Below are 22,463 nucleotides of genomic sequence, written 5' to 3' on the forward strand. Positions count from 1 at the left end.
AAAGTTTCCATGTCAAATCTGATTATTCCCAAATTAAATGAGAGGGAATATACTTTCTCAAGGACAATTAGGTGGTTGTGTGACCTTGTTTCACCTACTCCAATCTCTAATTTTCTTCAGGCTCCTTTCTAGAAAGTGCCATGTGTGTTTAATTGGGTACGGGGACTGGATCTTCATCAATCTTCCACAGGTTTGTGCATTCATCTTGCTTGATGGGAGGAAAACCAAACTAGCTCACAGGCCCCAAGGAGGGAAACGAGGCTGATCAAGGAAAAATGACCAAAATGGAGATGGAAGAGACAACAGGGTAACTACACCAACAAGAAACAGGAGTCAAGAAAAAATTAACAACAAAATTGTATTTAAAAACAGACTTCTCCAGTTGGCATTTCGAATGAAATAGCTAACAATTAACTCCAACCCTTTATACTGTGTCTTTTGCTCCTGGAGTCCTCTTGCAGATTTAATTCTTGAAACTCAGGCGGCAGCACCAGACATAAATCCCCAAAGGGAGAGGTATTATTAAACCTTTTGCTGGTCATTCTTTTCTCAACACGAATGGACAAATTCTTAAGCCCTCTTATTCATTTCATGACGATCATTAGAAGAAAAAAAAATTAAACCAAACTTGCATATTGAAAATGAAAACAAAAACACACAAAAAAACCCCTGCAGATAATAAATATCGCTGATTCACTTATTTTAAAACAAAGTCCAATTTTATTCACTCTTAATATCCTTGCAGTCCATTGTATACCTTCTGCACTGATCCTTGTTTCAGCAGCTGTTTGACACCTGAGGAAAGAATGAACAAATGACTCCGTTAACAAAAAAGTGACTTCCCCAGAGTTTGAAGAGCATGTTTCATGGGGAGGCTCACAAAAGGCCTTATGACAACCATGGATCTGAATTAAACAAGTAACTACCAATGTCTAACTTTATCGCATGTGGATACCCACACATGCACGTCCAAGGTGACCCCTTGGCTTTGTGTCTCAGGCACACATACCACACATACATCCCACAAAATCCGATAAGAGGCAATTGAAATGGACAGAAAGCTCTTTGGCTGTCTTCCATTGCTTCTTCTTTGTCCTCTTTCCAGTTTTGACCTCTCTCACCTTTTCCTTTTTACTTAGGACCTACTGACTGGGCCCTCTTCTCAATCAGTCATTGTAGACTTCACCCCTAAGCCTCTAATCCTTCTAATGTAGACCTCATCTTTCCTTGGACAGTAAACATTATACCCTCACCTTCTCTTGCTTCCTCTGATAACTGTTCTTTTGGAAAATCCACATCGAAAGTAATTATCAAAGAGCCCTTGATGTTGTTGTTGTCAAAGTTGGGGAGCCCTTCCCCTTTCTTCCATAGCTTGGCTCCCGGTCTGGTGATCTTATCCCGGGAAATATGTACCTGGAAAGCAAAGGGGATGGACTGGAGCAGGACTGGTACTCTCGAAGCACAACACACAGCTTCCAGTGAGTACTGGTGCCCAGAGCCCATGTCATGGCTCAGAGCAGCAGGATGAAGGGGCAGGGGAAACATCATTAGGACAGTGTGAGCCAAAGAAAGAGAAGGTTTTCAAAAAGAAAAAGAAAAACGAAACACGTAAAAAAGTAAGGCTTTTACCAATGGAGACTGTAAAGATGAGACTGCCAAAGGCTGTACAATCACCTCTGAGTAGCTGAGGGGTCTGTGGCGTTGTTACTGCTACACGTTCAGCAGCAGAGTGAGGAAAGATGACAGAACAAAGCCTGAGCACTTAGTCCCCATGGCTCCAAATGACTGAAGTGGCTGAAGTAACCTCAACAGTAGCCATGTGAAGGCTTTAAAAGGACAGGAAGTGGGAGAACTGGTATGCTTACCTTGTGACCATCCAAGTGAGCAATATCCATATCGAAGCCCACCAGAGACTCCACGAGGGAGATTGTCACGTTTGTGTATAAGTCATCTCCTCGCCTTTCAAATATTGGGTGCCTAGAACAGAACAAGGTAAAGATCATTAACTTCCAAAGTCTTTCTTTGGGAAGAGTTCAAAAATTTTTTAAAAAATCATGGAAAAGGATGAATGCCACTCTTTCAAGAAATAGGCATTTATCAGACACTCCTTCGTGTATAGTATTAATCAAGACTGTAAAGTAGCCTAAGATTTATTAAACCCTAATCTTAAGGAGCTTACAATCAGCAGAAGTCAAATCATGTAATTAAAATACAAGTAACTAGATTATGGAAAAGAGAGAAGGACACCTTCTGGCTGTGGGACTGGGGGAGGGCATCAGGGACAGGTCCTGGGGGGCTTCTAGAGCTGGGCTTGTAAGGCCCGATCAGCTCAGAAGCTGCAAATAAGGTGGACGCAGGGGAGGGTGGGGATAGGGCAAGAGGGAATTCTGGTAAAGATAAGGACTTGAGAAGGTACCAGGTTTATTCAGGTAACAGTACCTGTGCTAGTTTCTCTGGGAAGTGATGGGAAAGACAAGGTAGGTGAGGAAGGTTGGGGAAAGATCACCGAGATTAAAGAGTGCTATGAGGGAAAAAAGTCCTTGGCACTGGGAGCCCATTTCTCCATATTTGGGTGGGAACCTCGTTTCAATGAATCCTTAGAAACAGAGGTATCACTGGTTTCCAAAGTGGTAACAAGAGACAAGTGATAAACAAGAAAGCCTGAGTCCCAGGTAAAATTCTTATGTAAGCAGAACTGCATGTTGAAGAGAAGCCAACCAGAGAAGCTGCCCAGCAGCTGCAGATTATGTCACAGAAGCTCCTTTCTATGGAAAAGTCTCCCATTCTTGTACGGGGCCGTATTTCCTCAGTTAAAATCTCTGGTCTCCTTGTCTGCCTCTCTTTCAAAGCTCGTTACTCATAATATCGATGCTTTCCTCCCAACATCTTTTGGACTTGGAAGCCCTGAGTATATAAATGGACTCAATCCTAGGCTCCAACCCCAAATTTTCAGTACGGCTGTAGAGTTACACATTTAGGATATTAAGGGCATGAAACAGAGGAAAAAGTTTGGAAGTGCCCTGGTGGCTACCCGTATTTCTTTAACCTGACTCCTCTGAAAAGCAAGGGCTAAAGAGAAGGCCTCTAAACTGAGATTACTTACTTGACAACTTTGATTCGGAACCGTAAGTCTCCTGGCTCTCCATCCACATGAGGCTCACCTTGTCAGAAGAGAAGAGATTACAGCACACTGTAAGCCACGCAGTCGAACGCTGCAAATCTATTTAGCAGTTGAGAGAATTTTCTAAAGCCACTACCTTGGGCTTTGACTGTCAAGCCTATCTGTGAGAGCAGCGTGTCTACCTGGTTATATCAAGTCTCAGATTATTAGTGAGGATCACCTGGGACTCAGACACAGCAATAAATAACTTGACCTACTTTCTAAACAAGGAATGATTCACTGGTCTCCTGAATCTGATGTTTTAAAGCTATTTTTCTTCTAGAGATTTAAATTTAACCCCTAAGTGAGGTCTGAGAGCATCTTATTAATGCCAACTAGAGTTACATAACTTCTTTCATTGCTGAGTTAAAATTAATCCATTAAGTTCTGAACATTTAAACTTTGACCTAACTTAGGCTACTTGACAGTAACTTTTGGCCATGACAGTCAAAGGTTAAACAGTAATGCTACTGCTTAAGTGGACCAACCAGGATACTTAAGGATGGTCATAAAAAGGCTTTCTGTGTCCTAAAACTGACTGAAGTGTGTTGGAAATGATATATGCATTTACTAGGTGGCCACGAGGTATGGGGTGAGGTGGGGGTGGGAGGTGTTCATAAGCAGGCGAGAGCATAAAGTTACAATAATAAAACATCAATATCAATATTTCACCTTCTCCAATAAAGGGGTACTCCATGCCATCTCTCACCCCAGGTTCAATTTCCACCTCCAGTGTTCGTTCTTCATTCACTAGTCTGAGACAAAGAGCATTTAAAAGAAAAAAAAAAATATATATATATATATATATATATATAAACCAACCCCCAGATACAGATAATAAAGTTTTATCTACTCAATCAAACTTTTTTCTTGGAAGACTATCCTGTATCCCTAAATGACAAAACCACCTGATATCCGTTTACACCTTCCACCTGCCAAAAGCCTGCTGACTCCAAAAAAGCCTGCAGTAGACTGATTGCCTTGAAGTGAGTAATCAGTAACAGAGAAAACTACTCGCACTTACATAGATGTGCACCTGAAAGGACAGCATCATGTTTATCAGAAAATCTAACAGGAGAGTTTATCCTATTTGATATTTTTCACTGATCCCACAAATAACTGAGCTAGTTTTAATATATACAATTGAAGGTTCAATTAAATCGTTGTATTTATAACATAAATCAGCAAATAGTACTTCTCTAATCTGAAATGTTAGCTGTACACATAAGATTGCTCTAAATATTCCAAGTAGGAAAAAGGAAACCTTCCAAGTAGGAAAATGGAAAAATATCAACATTTCTGTTAAGTATATTCAGAAATAAAGGGCACTGCTTATTAGTTCATAAACATAAAAGGAGATATTCTGAATAGATACTTTTGGAAAAAATTAAACTGTACACTTCTTTGCTCTGTCCTCTGGTAGAACATGAGGGAGAGAGAGAAGGATGGGGGAGAGGAAGGGAAAAAAAAATCTAGGTATGGACCATTGGCATTTTATTAGACAAATGAGATGATTAAAGTGTCCCTTGGCAGAGCAAAGAAGGTGCTTGCACTCACTTGACATTCGGGCATTCGTCGCAGACCACCTCCTGGGTCATCTGGAAACGCCCGGGGCCCAGCTGGGTAGTCCGCATCTCCTGCCTGCAGTTGCACTTCCGTTTGCCAGGGGCCTGCCTTGCCACGGGTTTGTTTCTAACCACCTAGCAAGTACACACACAGGATCAGCTTCTCTCGTGTCCCACAGCCTTTGGTTTCCTCACCAGATCGGGGCTCTGCGCACCTGCCGGGGCTGGCACTTCCCCTTCTCTCCCAAGCCATCCCTCAGGGAGACCCACAGCTGAGAGAAGTCTTGGAGGAGTTACAAGTCAGCTCCCACATAGGAGTCGAGCAAATGGATCTTTAACTGACTCAAATTCTAAAGTTGGAGAAGAGAGAGGAGGGTAAGAAAGAAGAGAACTGAAAGATAGTATGTATGGAATCACTTTTCTAAGCCATGACAAAACACTACTGAGTTAAAGTAGTGCAGAGAATTACTACCTCTTGAGAAATCTGAGCTGTGTAAAGCATAAGCCCTGAAGAACAACCACAGCCTTCAAAAGCTGGTATGTGGCTCCCACCCCAGGATTAGTCATGATTAACCTCATGAAAACACTTCCTTGTTTCAGGCAACTCAATCTGGCAGTGTTTTCCAGTGCTGTCTCAATTCAGATACTCTAACCCGTAAGAAAAGACACAACGATCACCTCCTTGTAGCTGACTGCAATTAAACATTCTGATCCCTCTAAATCACTAGAAACTAAAATATATGAAGAAATGTACTCTTGATTTTGCCTGTTTAGTCCAACACCTGCTAATCACAGGGCACATGCTCATGCAGTGAGATGACATGAATGCTTGGAGAAAAATCCCTCAAAGCCTACGAATATACAAAAGCCCAGGTCAATGGAATAAATAACAATAACAATAATTAGAGCCAACACTTTATAGTACTTAGTATGTGCCAAGCAAGGCCCTAATCACATATATTTATGAACTCATTTATTCCTCATAGCAGCCTTATGACGTAGATGCTGCTATTATCTCCATTTTACAGAGGAAAGAATGAAAGCACAGAAAGGCTCAGTAATACGACCAAGGTCACATAACCAATGTATGGTAGAGCCAGGATTCTAAACCAGGCAGTCTAGCTCCAAACTCTGTGCTTTTAATCACTATGCTCTCTCAAGGTAATTTTTTCTTAAAAAGAACTTACCATGGGGGCATTTAAATAGCAAGGACATATACGTCCTTTACAATAATTAGATTAAAAGGGAATTTGTTTAGGAGCATGCTAACTGCAAAGAGTGATGCACATTATGTATTAGCAATGATGACAGACAACAGGTCTGCAAGGGAACATGGGAAATTAATCTTTTAACCTGGATATATGTACAAGACTTCCTAAAAGCACAGCTTGGAACTGAAAAAGACTGGAGGTAACCTACATGCCTATTGATGCAATGTGGTCACAATGAAATTCTATCCAGCAGAATTATAGCTAAAAGCAACAACGTGGATGAATTCTGACAATATTAAGAGTGAGTAAAAAAGGCCAGTCTCAGAAGATAATGTATAGTATGATATCATTTTTACAAAGTCAAAAACAGTGAAAGTAAACAATATATTATTCAGGTATTCCTATATATGTAATAAAGCAAACAAACACGAGTGGCAAGGGAACAATAAAGACAAAACTCAGGATATTGGACAGTTACCTGGGAAAGGAGGCAAGTGGATGGAATAGGGAAGCAGCAGCATGTAGGGAGATATAACTCCTGGTATTGTTTTGTTTAGTTCTTGGGCTGAGGGACGAGTTCATGAAATAATAATAGCATATCATGAACCAAGGATTATGATTAATTCAATTCTATACACCTCCCCACCCCCTAAAAGACAGAGAAGGTATGCAGAAACCTCTTGTTTTGAGTCATAAGCACACATTCTGGGAGTCAATATGAATAGCTGTATAGCTTGGACTTACTTCTACAAAATTTCCTGCATATACTTCTTCCAAAGTGACTTCTAGATCTACAATAATATCACTTCCTCTTGGAATATTTCTGTCTTGCTGACGAGGGGTTCCTCCAAACATGAAACCAAAATCTCCAAAGAAGCTGTTGGTAAGGGTAAAATCATCACGAAAAGAAATCAGAGTTCACCTCTTACAATTTTAGTTTTCTTCACATTGATAAAATATTGTGTCCCACCAGTGAGCAAAACTGAAAGACATTTTAATACATTGGAGTCATACATCATACACAATTTTTAATTTATATAATGTCAACTATATTGCCCCTACCACAAAAAAATTTACTTTTTAATATTGTCCAGACACACAGTACAGTGTATACAGTATGCCAATGAATTCTTAATCAATGAAAAACTAATCTCTCTCAATACTGACAAATATCAGGATATAATGGAGACACTGAGAAAGGGTATAGTCTATATAAATTCATATATTACCAAAACTAATGGTAATTTTGGACATTTGTAGTGTTCACCTTTACATGCTTTTTTAGAAACTAACTTTGCTGAAACAAGCTACTGCTTTGTACAAAAATCTTGGATACATAATTAAACTAAAAAAGCATCAGCCTTAGTAAAACTCTGGATCTTACAGAAAAGGAAGTTCTGGTCTCATAAGACCAAAATTAATTTGTGTTAAGTAACAGAAGCGTCACTTTAAGATTACTATAAACAGTGACCTTCAATTGTATAGGAGTTCTAATCTTGATGTTAAGTTTTGGTTATTAAGAGCCTCAGATGTTAGCATAGTGATGACAAATATACAACAACCCCAACCCCTCCAGAAAACAAAAACAAAACCCAATCTTGGTGAATGGATTCCCTGAATCTTAAATAAAAGCAGAGAGGGAGGATTTTGGTGGGGAAGGAGCAAGGGCAGAGCCTTTTTTCTTTCTGGCATCCCTGGGTATCACTTCTAACTGCTAAGGGGTTCAAACAGGACACTTCCCTGGTAGGCTAAAGCAGCCAAATCAATCCTGGGGAAGAGAAAGATTTCCTAATAATATTACTCACACATCGTCGTAAGTCCTGAAAATCTACTGTCACCCCCAAACACTAAATGAGGGAAGCTGTTGTAGCAACAGTGATTTTTACTTCTTTTGGGGAAGGGTTCACAAATCTGAAGAAATCTGAGAATCTAAAGAAAATTCTCTTTGAGAATCTAAAGAATCTAAAGAGAATCTGAAGAAAGCAATGCATCCTCTCCCCATAGAAATGCATATTCAAACATCTTTTTATTTATAAGTTGACTTGAAACCCCAGATCAAGATCTCCTATTTATGCATCATCAGGGCATATGAAAATTCAAATGCTCAACAAAGAGGGGCTCAAAGAGCGGGAAGGAAAGATGTTTATTATTCCAGCCTCTCAGCACTCCCAGAAAGCTGGGCCCAGCAAGGGATGAAGAGCCTCTAACCCAACTCCTTCCAACAATGCTGATAATCATAATCATCCCTCTCTTGTGGATAGGATGAAGAGTCAGCTTTGGGTATGAGAGTAGGAATTTCTCTCTCCGCTTATAAGAGTCACTTTGCTCATTAAGTGGTTTGCAGATTCTAAGACAGCAAGGAGAGAAAATGAACTGGTTTCCAACATATATCCCCCCCAACACAGTCAGGGTTGATTTCATTGATATGGTTGGCTAGATGGACATCCCTTTTAGTGCTACCTGTCTTTTCTGGAGCTTTGTAAAAATAGAGGAGTATATTCCCACAGAAAGGATGATGAATGACCTCTTGGTCAAGGATCAGTTGAGTTGTACTCTTCATCGAAAGCTTCTGAACAAGGGAGCAAGGGTAATTCTTTAATAATCACTAAGTGATCCATTCTCAGACACTAATACCCTGCAGATAGATAAATTACTTACTGTGAAAAAATGTCTCCATGGGAGCTCTGATGCCCATCTTTTAATCCTTCTTCACCATAAGTATCATATTGTTTCCGTTTCTCACTATCTGACAGAACCTAGGGGCAAAAGCCAGTGGAAGAAAAGATTACGAGTTGGTAATATTCAGGTACGGTGAATGCACATTTATGTTTCTGTTTTTGTTTTTTTAAACTCTGATACTGTGTGTAAAATTTTAGTGGCATTCAGTTTTCATTATGTATGGTATTAAGGCATGTTTATAAAGTTATTTTCTTTATCAGACTAAATTCTTTGATCAGTGCTCATTTTGTAACTTTCCACAATGCTCCATTCATGTTTTTAATTTAAATTTATCAAAACTCACCTAGCTACACAAATATCATGCTGGAGATTAGCGACATGGCTATGAATGTGAGGGCAGTAACAGGAAAGAGGTGAGATGAATTCCTCAGGTTTACTTCCCATGTAGCTTGATTCCAGTGTTTAGGCTGTTAACCACTATGTTATATTCTCTCTCTAAACTATAAACTAAGACATGACTATGACAGAATGTCATTAGTCACAGAAGCAGTAAATTGGGACAGCCGTCAAGTTTGCTCAGCCCTACACATCTATACAATAACCCCTGCACCCCACTACCACACACACATTAAGAGACTGGTAAGTCAAGGGACTCCAATGACAGGTCTCCAGAAAGCTCTACACTGCAATATTTTCATATTCCCTTTTCATTCTTTTGATTCATGTGGAATCCATTTGTGGAAGAATGCTGTCTGCCACACACAGCTCATAACCTCCTGAGTTTGAACTGCAAAGAGTGAAAAGGGACACTGCTTTATGAAGGATGCTCAAGCTCAATTTCACAACTTGAAAAGACTTTCTGAAGTTTTAATGGCTTTAGAAAACTACATATTCAGTCATAGGTATATGCTTTCTCATTGGGACCATTCCATATATAGAACTAAAGAATGTAAAACAAAATAAGCTTCAATGTTCTTCAAAATTTGCCCTCCAAAAAAAAGCTTCCCATTTACTTAAGAGCATTCTGAAATATATGCACACATATAACTTTGAAAATTGAATAGCTTTATGTTATCTGATATTCTTAAATGTCTATTTAGATAGCAGACTGAAGGAGAAAGTTATTTCAAATCCATACTTGTGTTGGCTCAGGAAACGTGAGGCTGGAAGTAGATGGGGCTTGTTGACTCAGCAAAAGAAAGGGAAGATCTAATTGGCGTATGTAAATAGGACACACTTTTGGCTCAGGGCCTGAATGATGTGCAAGGTGCCACAGCAAAAATATACTAACATTTAAGATACATTTAGAAGGATAAGAAGAAATTCAGTGTACAAGAGAGTGAGCATTCTTAAAAGCAAAGACAAATGGGTTAGTCTAGAAGTGACCAGAGTACTCAACTAAAGCCACTGTGATAGACCAGGTGAGAAAAAAATAGTTTGGTAAATATCCTAAAAAAATAGCCACTTTGGGGAAGTAGAAATGGGCAGAGTTAACTTTAAAAAACAAAACAAAACAAAACTCATTATTATGTGATCTGGATTTCCAATATTTGCCCTTTCAAGTCTACTTCTCTGTTCCTGTCTTGGCAAAGAAATGAACCCCACATTTGCGTCCATAAGAAACACCATTTCAAAACCCCAAAACAAAGACTATTTTTTTAAGTCAGCTTCTTTTTGGACATAGGAGGCTTCTGTAATAACTACCCCCAAATTACTCTTAAAGTTATCTATTACCATTCACTTACTCCTCACTTTTCTTCTGTCTAAGGAATGCAACTTTATTCCATAGTCTTGGAAACTTTTATTATTAAAAGAAAAAAAGGAGTTTCTTAGTTGATTGGCCAACCAACCAGAGTCTCAACTAATTAAAATGCCAGTAGTAATCCCAGCTCAGTAGAGAAGACAGATTTGTATTCACAAAAGACTCTTCAACTTTACTGGGATTCTGATTTGTGAACACTAATTTATCTAAGGACCAAAGGCAGGCAATCAAGTGAATGACACAAAGAAAAAAGAAAATTTGAACTAGTGACCAGAAAGGTTCTTAAGAGTTAAACTGCAATATCATGAATGATCTATGTATAGCCTTGCCTAGGTCATGGCTAAAGAACATGGTAGGGTCTTTAAAGAGCATGGTAAATTCTTAGCAACAGCTTCCCCAGAAAATATTTTTGGTTACTGGGTTCCTAGCAAGCAATGGGAATACTCATGGGAAACACAGTGCAAAATATGGAATCCATATTATCAACGAGAAAGAAAATGTTACACACAGTAATTTAGGAGGGTCCACCAACCCTCTCAAGTTTATTTGTGGGCCTGAGGTTAGGAACTTTGGTCCTACAGGCGTTGAGAGAAGAAAGGGAAACCCCATTAGTTCTAGGTTTCACCTGGGTATATAAGTCACTGTTTTGGTTCATTCACTTCTTTAACCTAGGAGGCCTTGGGATCCCTTCCTTCTGGGTTTCTTCCACTAAAATATTTTTCAGATTTGTTTTCAGTCTTCTCACTGAAGACTGAAATTGAAGACTGGGATTTCATTTGAATTCAGAAGTTGTAGCTCTCTGACTTTTGGAGCCAGATTATTTTTCTCTCTGCCCTTTTAGAAAATGTGAATAAATGGTGACTAGAATTGATAACACTGTATTGTATAACTGAAATTTGCTAAGAAAGCAGAGATTAAATGTTCTCACCAAAACAATAAATATATGAGGTGATGGATTAACTAGATGGGTGAAATCCTTTCACAATGTATATGTGTACCAAGTAATCACAATATATACTTACAATTTTATTTGTCAATTATATCTCAATAAAGCTGAAAAGAAAAAGTATAACCACAGAATAATAGTATTCTATTTCTAGGGGAAAGGTGAATTGCAACACACACAAAACAGCTAACTCCTAAATTAATACATATGAAAGATTATCAGTGACTTATTTGTAAAATTTTTTCACCACAGTGTTGAAAGGTTCTGTGTATAATGGTTTTTCAAATAGTAAAAAGATTACTAAGCATTCAGTAAATATTCCTGTGTTGTTAAAAAAAATTTTTTAAATGGTAATAAGAATATGCCCAGCTCTACTATATTTCAAGGTGTCCTAATGAAGATTAAATGAGATGATACACATGAAAGTATTTTGACCTCTAGATTACAGGCTGCAAATTCAAACTACAGCTGTGTTTTCTTTGATCTGCACGTAAAAGAAAATTTTAAATTGAATTAGTTACCAACATTTTACAACCAGGAGAATTTACCAAAAAATCAGGATTTCCACTCCTCTTGAAAAATTAAATGATCTGGCCACAGTGTGCAAATACAGTGTTTGCATCTGTATATGGCAAAAACTGGCTGGTGTTGAATAACAGCTGTTCCCTTGAAATGGGGCAAGGAGTCTTCAGCTTGTCACAGTCCTCTTCAATCGCTACTGACTCCTAACATGGAGGTAGAATATCCACTCTCCTGTTTTATCTTATACCTGCCCTGCATGTTATCTGCCTGATCTACATGGGAACATGTGGATTTGCAATCCTCATTTAGATTTTATTTCTGTTTCTGGCTCCAACTCTCAAACGGACTGATTGATCATCAATCTACGTATTAACCTACCGATCCTATTTTCTTTCATTCGTCTTTTTCAACATTACTCTCCTTAATAAGACAAATACTGAAATGAAAAGGGCAGGAAGTAGCACCTACTAACATTAATGTACAATATAGCATCAACTGCTACTTTTATCTATTGTCAATTTTTTTTTAAAAAGTGACCTGAAAAATGGGAGTGTTACTCAACGTTACATGGTGTTTTCTGTATCTGTAGGTTTTATTCACACTTTATCCTTTTCCTGACTCACCTCATAAGCAGCACCCAGATCCTGGAATTTCTCCTGCGCTCGAGGATCATCAGGATTCCGGTCAGGATGAAGCTGCAGGGCTAGTTTCCTGTAGGCCTTTTTAATATCCTTTATAGAGGCACTGCGAGGCACCCCTAAGATCTTATAGAAATCTCGCCTGAGGGTGGGGGAGAGGGAGAAGATACTTCATTAAAGAGTTAATACATTACATTTTTAAAAGTGAAATTTTTTCCTTTACATTTAGGTTTGTGTCTGAGCAAAGAGATAGGAAAATGAAGGTACCCACGTGACACATGAAAAAGAATGACTAAAAAGAGAACACACCAGAATTTGTAATGAGTCTCATACTGAAGTAATCACCATGAGAGGCTATGTACTTTTTGAACAATACTAGAATTATTCAAAATATCTCTGGCATTCTTCTCTTAGAACTACCTTTAGTCAAGAAAGTCATTTTCTTATTTTATGGTCACACATCATTTTCAACCAAGAACTGTATACTCAAATTGACTCTCTTTTTTCTCCCCTATTATTGACTTCAATTGACTGCTTCCAAAGGTCAATCTCAAAGGATGAATTTCTTTGTTCAAAAGGATTATGTCAGAGATGTTCTTTACTCAAAAAGATTATGTCACAGAAATGTTCTAACAGTAGCACTCTTGGAATGTTAAAGATGAAATGACTGAAGTTAACTTCAGAGATTAACACAGAGGTTAAGTCAAAGCCCAAATAAAAAGCTTGAAGAGAGAATAACACCCATTTGAATGGATGCGTTGTGGAGTTTTTTGCTGAGAGAGAAAATTTCAATTCTGCAGTCATTACTAGTGGTTAGACTAGTTTGTCTAGATCAAGTCTTAATTAGAGACAGCTGCTGGAACCCATATGCAGGCACCTATAAGTCTCAGCAGCTGCCAATATGTACACGGCATGAGCTAGGAGATAAAGTGGAGATCCACTGACCTCCTTGCCAGGAACTATGTTGGAACCAAATTAATTGTAAAGGGAATCTTTGCAGGAAGGGCCAATGGGAAGACAGAATAAGACTAACAAACTTTCAGGGCAGGGACCATAGCCAGCCCACAGAAGACACCAATGAATATTCGTTGAATGAAATGAATAAATAAGCATGCTCACAAAAGTCTATTCATTTTGCCAGAGTCACTTTAGCCAGCAGAAATTACTCTGAAAATGCATTCTCTCAACCAAAGGGATGGGAAAGTTGTTCACAGGGAGATGATGTAGTAATGATGGTAATTTTAAAACGCAGTGGGGAAAAATGCATTGGGGTATCAAGATCCACGTAATATATGACAGAACTTTTTAAAAAAATGTATTTCATAAGCTCTTAGTCACACTTCAGGAAAATCATTTTATGTATAAATTTTAAAAATTATCACCGACAAGGGGTTCCATGAGGATTATTTAGGTGCTTTATCGCCACACCCCAAAAATCTGCAAAAACTTGACATCTCTTGAGACAAGAACTAAATAAATCAAAAGTTTCACTAATGTTAATGACAAAAGAGCTAGCTATATAAAAAAATGAGGCTTAGGATATACTTAATATAAAAATGGTTAAGTAACAGCTGAGAAAAATACAGGGAAAAGATGGCTGGCATAACTCAGCATCAACATGACGGTTCCCAAGAGAAACCTTTAGGAAAAACTGAAGTTTATAGCTACAGTACTAACAGTATTTATCCTGACATCTTGTTTAAACAACTTAAGGTACCCATTGCTTTATGTGCAAAAAGTACTAACAAAAACATGTTAAAAAACCCAATAAAGCATTACCTAGGAGAAGTTAATTTTTTTAGAAATTTAATATGTTTCACAAGAAAAAAAAACCCAACAAAGTTGAAGCATATATGCACAGGGAAAAAGCTTTTAAGAGAATAACAAGTACTTAAAGTTTAACGCTCTGCTAGGTAGTGCTTTCTACATTCAGAGCAACCTATAAATTTGTCAAAAGCTAAGACTTTACTATTCCCCACATTCTAAAATATGAGCCTGGCATATCATCCCCTGTGGTCAGCAGGCCTATACCATAGTGGATCTTATTAAAGGCCAGAGAATCTCAAGAGTTCAGGTGGTCCTACTTCCTTCAAACAGGTGGCATATTATCATCCTCATGTCACAGATGAGAATTGAAATGTTCCTTCAAGGTCACATAATTCATAAGTGGGGTGGGGGTGGGTGGGCTACAATCCCAGTCTACTACCTATTGGTGTAGTAGTGGAAATGTTTTTTCCCCGCTCATAACACCATTCAGCTTCCTAAGAATGCTCCATGGAAAGACAGTGAGGCATGATGACAACTCAGGCTCAGTATCTCAAGAAGCTGAGAAGTACAAGGGCTCTCCCAAGGGTCTGCCTTGCTCCCTCAATCCAACTTCCTTCAGTCCCAGCAGGGCCTCCCTAACCTGTCCTCCCCACTTCCTCACTTGGCCTGGCATCATAACCCACCCACTTAATGTCCGTCCAATGGCTTGTTGCAGGCTCAACACTGCATCGCCCTCTTCTCCAGCTCAGCAGCCCCCTCACACCACGTTGCTTTTGGCACTGCATCCAACCCTCACTTCTCTAGGCAAATCTAGCTCTAGGGCTTCTGGGTCTAAGCCCCTCTCACCCGTATCACCCACTGCTCTCCTCTCCACCCCACAAGCCTGGCCCACGCTACCCATTCCTCCGCTCCACCGCCTCACCACAGCAACGCCCCTCTCCACTCCCCCAGTCTGACAATGCCCCCTCCTCCCTCAAGCCCCCTCCCCAGCCAAGACTGACTTAAGGGCCCCGTGCCCGCGGATGCCAGTTCCTCACCCGGCGATCACGGCCCCGATGAGGTACAGCAGCAACAGGCAGAAGGTGCCCAGGTTCTGCGGGGCCATGGTGTCTCTGTGCGGGCCCCTGACCCCCGCACTCTTCACAGCCTCCGCCGCCGCCGCCGCGTCGGCTCGCCAGCCCACCCGGCCCTGAGAGGCCGCCTCACGCCGGAGTCTCCGACTTAGTCGGGAGCGACTGCTACCTTGCCCCACTCCTCTACCAGTCCACTTCCCGGGAGTCCCGAGTCCCGGCGAGACAAGCACCCAGCTGGCCAGAGCCAATCGCTGCTCGGGACATCACACGCGGCCGGCGCCTCACAGCCAATCAGCGCAGTACACTTCACCTCCGAGGCGGTGAGACCAGCCAGTTAGGCTTTGGAACTACAGCCGCAGCTCCCGGCCAATTAGAAGGGGAAACGTCAGAGAATCGTGCCGCCGCAGGAATCCGCTCAGCCCCGGCACCTGCGAGTCGCAGAAAATTACGTAAAGATTGGTGGTGGGGAAAGGGTTCCAAGAGCCGGCAGCGCGGTACACACAGTTTCCCTCCGCCCGCCTCCTTGGACTCTCCACCAATCACGGGGCTCCTCCTCCAGCACTGACCAATTGCGGGAGGGAGGTTTTATCTTGGTTACGAGTCTCGGAATTTCATTCACCTAGAGCTAGGGGCTGTACGCCGGAGAGGAAGGACGCGGGCGAAATGGGCGGGGACAATGACTCCACGCCAACAGTACGGCTGATGCACAGCTTAGATCATATTTTATCTTCTAACAAACCTAGGAGAAAATTGTCTCGGTTTCGCAAAGAAGAGGCCTGATGAGGAGTGGCCTGGAAGCAGACTTAGGTTCGGATTCAGCTTCCACCACTTCCTAGCGGTGAGAACATGCTCCCTCCCCGCTCCCAGCCTGACACTAAGCTGCTTTATCTACAAACCTGAGGCAAAGCATTTACTGGTAGTGTCGTGAAATTTTAGTAGGAGAAAATCTGTAAGCCGTCTGGCACAGCGTCTGGCACATTGTAAGCACGCAAAGAACAATAAATATTACAGTTAAGAAGAGAACGGATCCCCCCCCCATTTTTGCTCATTTCAGTAATTGCACCACCTAGTGGTTCACTACAAAACTTTAGGTGTCTTCCTTGATTCTCTCCTGTATCCCCTATCCAAATCTTTACCTTTAAACCATATATTGAATCTGTCCACTATTCTACATCTCCACTACCTCTCTGGGCTAAGTCACAACATCTCCCACCTGGCAAGGGCTTCCTAACTGGTCTCCCTGCCTCCACTCGTAATATCTTAGTATCTTTTTTTCACCCCGTCCCTTCCCCCTGCCATGACTTTTTACAAACTTGTCAGATCTTATAATGTCTGCTTAAAAGCCTCGAATGGCTTTTCATTGCACTTGCAATAAGATCCCAAGTCTTTATATTTATACTAGCTTATAGAAACATTATTTCTCAATAAAGCTGGGGAAAAAGAACAAAAATCTTATATGATCTGTACCCTCACCTAGTATACTCCTTACCACGTTCCAGTAAAAGTGGAATACGCCAAGCTCATTCCTGCCTAGGGCATTTGTTCTAGCTGTTCTCTGCCTGAAACGCTCTTTCCTCAGATCCTAACATGGGTGCCTCCTTTTTAAACTTAGATAACAGCTTAAATTCACCACCTCATAGCAGATTTCCCTGACCAACCAATCAAAATTAGCCCCTACTGAGTCTCTATTCTTACAGTGTGCTATTTTATTATTTCCATCCCTGCCCCCAACACTCACACACATTGGAATGCCACTTTCATGAAAGCATGAATCTGTACTGTTTTGTTCACAGCTGTCTAGAACAGCAACCTAGAACAGAGCTTGTGACAGAGACAAAGTCACTTTGACTGTGATCTTCGTGTGCTGGCTTCTTATTCTTCAGGCCTCAGCTCAGATTCGGCACTCACCCCTTTCCCCAAATTTCATAACACTTACTAACAACTGAAATTATTCTATTTTATTTTCCTAATGTATTATCTATTCTCCCTATTAAAATATACATTCCAAGAAAGCCAAGAACCTAATCTGTTTTGTTCACTGCTGTAATCCTAGTGCCTAGCACTGTGCCAGACACAGTGCAGAGGTAAGAGGTAGACCAGGTTACTGCTTTCAGGAAGATGCCTACTAGGGGAGAGAGGCCACATAAAAGAGGAACTAAATTGCATTTTATGGTCTTATTTACCTTTGTATCTCCAACACCTAGAGAGGCCATAAACAAACTAAGAAAGCAGGAAATGACCTTTCCTCTAAGATCAGGAACAAGACAAGGATGTCCACTCTCACCACTATTATTCAACATTGTTTTGGAAGGGAAGTCCACGGCAATCAGAGAAGAAAAAGAAATAAAAGGAATACAAATTGGAAAAGAAGTAAAACTGTCACTGTTTGCAGATGACATGATACTATATATACAGAATCCTAAAGATGCCACCAGAAAACTACTAGAGCTAATCAATGAATTTGGAAAAGTTGCAGGATACAACATTAATGCACAGAACTCTCTTGCATTCCTATACACTAATGATGAAAAATCTGAAAGAGAAATTAAGGAAACACTCCCATTTACCATTGCAACAAAAAGAATAAAATACCTAGGAATAAACCTACCTAGGGAGACAAAAGACCTGTATGCAGAAAACTATAAGACACTGATGAAAGAAATTAAAGATGATACCAACAGATGGAGAGATATACCATGTTCTTGGATTGGAAGAATCAATATTGTGAAAATGACTATACTACCTAAAGCAATCTACAGATTCAAATGCAATCCCTATCAAACTACCAATGGCATTTTTTATGTCACTAGAACAAAAAATCTTAAAATTTATATGGAGACACAAAAGACCCTGAATAGCCAAAGCAGTCTTGAGGGAAAAAAAAGGAGCTGGAGGAATCAGACTCCCTGACTTCAGACTATACTACAAAGCTAAAGTAATCAAGACAATATGGTACTGGCACAAAAACAGAAACATAGATCAATGGAACAAGATAGAAAGCCCAGAGATAAACCCACGCACCTATGGTCAACTAATCTATGACAAAGGAGGCAAGGATATACAATGGAGAAAAGACAGTCTCTTCAATAAGTGGTGCTGGGAAAACTGGACAGCTACATGTAAAAGAATGAAATTAGAACACTCCCTAACACCATACACAAAAATAAACTCAAAATGGTTTAGAGACCTAAATGTAAGACCAGACACTATAAAACTCTTAGAGGAAAACATAGGAAGAACACTCTTTGACATAAATCACAGCAAGATCTTTTTTGATCCACCTCCTAGACTAATGGAAATAAAAACAAAAATAAACAAATGGAACCTAATGAAACTTAGAAGCTTTTGCACAGCAAAGGAAACCATAAACAAGACGAAAAGACAACCCTCAGAATGGGAGAAAATATTTGCAAATGAATCAACGGACAAAGGATTAATCTCCAAAATATATAAACAGCTCATGCAGCTCAATATTAAAAAAAAAACAACCCAATCCAAAAATGGGCAGAAGACCTAAATAGACATCTCTCCAAAGAAGACATACAGATGGCTAAGAAGCACATGAGAAGCTGCTCAACATCACTAATTATTAGAGAAATGCAAATCAAAATTACAATGAGGTATCACCTCACACCAGTTAGAATCGGCATCATCAGAAAATGTACAAACAACAAATGCTGGAGAAGTTGTGGAGAAAAGGGAACCCTCTTGCCCTGTTGGTGGGAATGTAAATTGATCAGCCACTATGGAGAACAGTATGGAGGTTCCTTAAAAAACTAAAAATAGAACTACCATATGATCCAGCAATCCCATTACTGGGCATATACCCAGAGGAAACCATAATTCAAAAAGACACATGCACCCCAATGTTCATTGCAGCACTATTTACAATAGCCAGGTCATGGAAGTAACCTAAATGCCCATCAACAGACAAATGGATAAAGAAGATGTGATACATATATACAATGGAATATTACTCAGCCATAAAAAGGAACGAAATTGGGTCATTTGTTGAGACGTGGATGGATCTAGAGACTGTCATACAGAGTGAAGTCAGAAAGAGAAAAACAAATATCGTATATTAACGCATATATGTAGAATCTAGAAAAATGGTACAGGTGAACCAGTTTGCAGGGCAGAAATTGAGACACAGGTGTAGAGAACAAACGTATGGACACCAAGGGGGGAAAGCCGCGGGGGGTGGGGGTGGGGTGTGATGAATTGGGAGATCGTATGGACAAAGGGGGGAAAGCCGCGGGGGGTGGGGGTGGGGTGTGATGAATTGGGAGATTGGGATTGACATGTATACACTCATGTGTATAAAACTGATGACTAATAAGAACCTGCTGTATAAAAAATAAATTTAATTTAATTTAAAACTTAAATTAAAAAAAAGCAGGAAATGACCAAAAATCATAAAATGGAGTTTTAGAGGAAGGAGTTATGTTCCTATGATGGGTGAAATCCAAAAAACCTTCCTGAAGGCGGTAACATGGAGGAAAAGCTAACAGTTAAGGAGTTAACCCTGGTGGCTCTCGCTTCAGACAGTCTGGGGTTTGTGTCTTAGCTCGGTCTCTGTGTTACTTTCACCTCTCTAAGCCCTCATCAGTAAAACAAACGTACTTAACTTAGAGGGCTCTTAGGAAGACTGAGATAAGATACGTAAAGGTGCTTTAATCAGTGCCCAGCCCACAGTAAGCATTCTATAAATGTAAACTGTCATTATCATTATTGTTACTGATCAAAGCGTGCTGACCTTACCAGCAGCTAGTGGCTGACCACAGCTCTGTGGAGCAATGGAAAACTTCCTAATACCCTGAGTAGAAAGGCGCGACACCACAAAGCGGCCGGATCTGGCTCCACGTTCCAGCATCAAGGACTCTCGGCCTCAGCCAACCGTTTCCCAAATCGCGGAAGAAGTACCGGGCCGCTCTAGCAACGTTGTCCTCCAGCTCTCGGTGGTGGGAGGCCTTGCGCTTGCGCAGTGGGTGGGCGGCGGGCGCGGGCCGGTCTGACGGGCGAGGCGCGGCTGCGCGCTGGGAGATGCGGACGGGTGGCCCCTATCTTCGCAGGTAATCGCGCGCGGGCGGGTGCCAGGGAAGGAGGGAGGAGCTCATCACGCCTCGGGCTCGGGCTGGGGAGGCCGCCTTCGCGCTCACCAGGTCTTCGGTCCTCTACGGACCCTGTCAGCTGGGGCTTCTCGGTTCCTGAAGTGAGACCGGGGCGCGCTCGGGCGGCCCACTCAGAGTCCCATCCTGGACCGCGTCCTACCCCAGCGAGCCGCCGAGGTGCCGGCGAAGCCTCGGTAGGACCGCCTTGGGCCCCACGCCGATCTCCCTGCCTGAATAAGCCGGATCCCAGCGCATCCCAGGGGAGCTCTTGAAGAGGGAAGGAGCCCCAGTTTATGTTTACGAATTTAGCCCTCTCTAGTTTCGTGGTTGGAATAGAGGGTTCATCCCCAGGTTCTGGCTTTTGATTGCTAACTTCAGGGACAGGGGTCAGTACCTCACAGAGCAGCCTATTTTCATTTTTGGAGGGGACTAAGATCTTCCTCACAGAACTTTCATCGTCTGGTGTTATTCAGAGGGACGTTAAACCATTCCCAGTTTGGAAGACAGCTGCCATCTACCCTCTCACACCCTTCTTTTGGGTTTATGCTTCCATGATCTTACACCTGGTCCTTAGGTGTCCTTCCATTTAAGGCCAGTCATTCTGGTAATTCTCTTCTGGATTCACTCCTATTTTCCAGATTCTCCCAAAACTGGGTTCCTAAAATACATTTGTAAGTAACACAGTTCTCAAGTCAGACAGACTTGAATTCTAATCCAGGGCTCTGCCAACTCAAGTATGTGACTTTGGGTAAGTCCCTTAACTTTGCTAAGCCTCAGTTTTCTCATCTGAAAATGGGGATAATCATATGTATCTCCAGGTGATTGTGCGGATGAAAGGTGAAGAACATGAAATACTTAGAATGCTACCTGGTACATAGTAAGCACTCAATTGATATCAATTACTTTTTGAACAGAGAATTCCCAAAAGAAGCACAATTTTCTTAAAGTCAAATGCAAAACATAATAATAGCAATAAAACATTTTGATATAATCAAATTGATGGAACAATTTAATATAATCATTTTGGAAAGCAATGGTAATATATGTCAGGAGCTTCAGAAATCTCAGTTACTTCATTTCACAAATGCACATCTGAAAATTTTCTCTGGGAATTAATCATAATGCAGAAAATATGCAGAAAGATGGTAATTATAGCATTATTTATAAAAGTGAAAACATTTAAACATTTTTTAGTGGAAAATTTTAACATACACAAAAGTAGAATAGGTAAGTGAACCCCCATGTATTCATCACCCAGCTTCAACAATGGTCAATATTTTGCCTATCTTGTTTTTGTGAAAAAGTTTGAACCTACGAAATGTCTGAAAATAGAACAGTTGAATAAACTGGGGTACATTTATTTAGAGTGCTATTAAGCTTTTAAAATAAGACAGAATTGTATTATAAAATAATACAGAATTGTATTATAAAATAATACAGAATATATAGTATTATCACAACTATGACAATTCAAAAACTAATATCTAACCTGTGTAGAAAAAAAGACAGCAAGGAAGTACAGTAAAATATTAACTAGTTTCCCTTTGGTGGTGGGACTGTGGATGATTTCCTCCCCTTCTGTTTTTAGATATTTAACAAATATTTCCTTAAAATCATGTATTGTTGTTATAACAAACAATGAACAAACAAAATCTAAAAATATTGCATCTGAACTAAGGACAGAAGAATATGCCAGAGCAGGTTCACTGTTATAGAGACTAAAGACGCTTTGACTTTCCTTGATCTATTTTTGCAGCCTACGTTTACATGAGCATTCTTTTTCTTTTCTCTTCTTTTTTTTTTTTTTTTTTTTTTTTTTTTTTTGTGGTACGTGGGCCTCTCACTGTTGTGGCCTCTCCCGTTGCGGAGCACAGGGTCCGGACGCGCAGGCTCAGCGGCCATGGCTTACGGGCCCAGCCGCTCTGTGGCATGTGGGATCTTCCCGGACCGGGGCACGAACCCGTGTCCCCTGCATCGGCAGGCAGACTCTCAACCGCTGTGCCACCAGGGAAGCCCTACCTGAGCATTT

General features: G+C 40.6%; 1 protein-coding gene across 1 annotated transcript; it reads right to left on the bottom strand.

The window, feature by feature from the left end:
* Positions 1 to 339: 339 nt before the first annotated feature.
* On the bottom strand, positions 340 to 15,567 carry DNAJB11 (DnaJ heat shock protein family (Hsp40) member B11). Its single transcript, XM_007451376.1, has 10 exons — positions 15,288 to 15,567; positions 12,469 to 12,625; positions 8,595 to 8,692; positions 6,681 to 6,813; positions 4,718 to 4,860; positions 3,833 to 3,915; positions 3,104 to 3,161; positions 1,866 to 1,977; positions 1,254 to 1,413; positions 340 to 795 (listed from the first exon to the last, which is right to left on the bottom strand). The coding sequence occupies exons 1-10, from the start codon at positions 15,353 to 15,355 to the stop codon at positions 731 to 733; spliced, it is 1,077 nt and encodes a 358-aa protein (XP_007451438.1). The 5' UTR covers positions 15,356 to 15,567; the 3' UTR covers positions 340 to 730.
* Between the last annotated feature and the right edge of the window lie 6,896 nt (positions 15,568 to 22,463).

This window comes from Lipotes vexillifer, unplaced genomic scaffold (assembly GCF_000442215.2).
Source record: "Lipotes vexillifer unplaced genomic scaffold, Lipotes_vexillifer_v1.1 scaffold513, whole genome shotgun sequence".
NCBI classification, from domain to species: domain Eukaryota; kingdom Metazoa; phylum Chordata; class Mammalia; order Artiodactyla; family Lipotidae; genus Lipotes; species Lipotes vexillifer.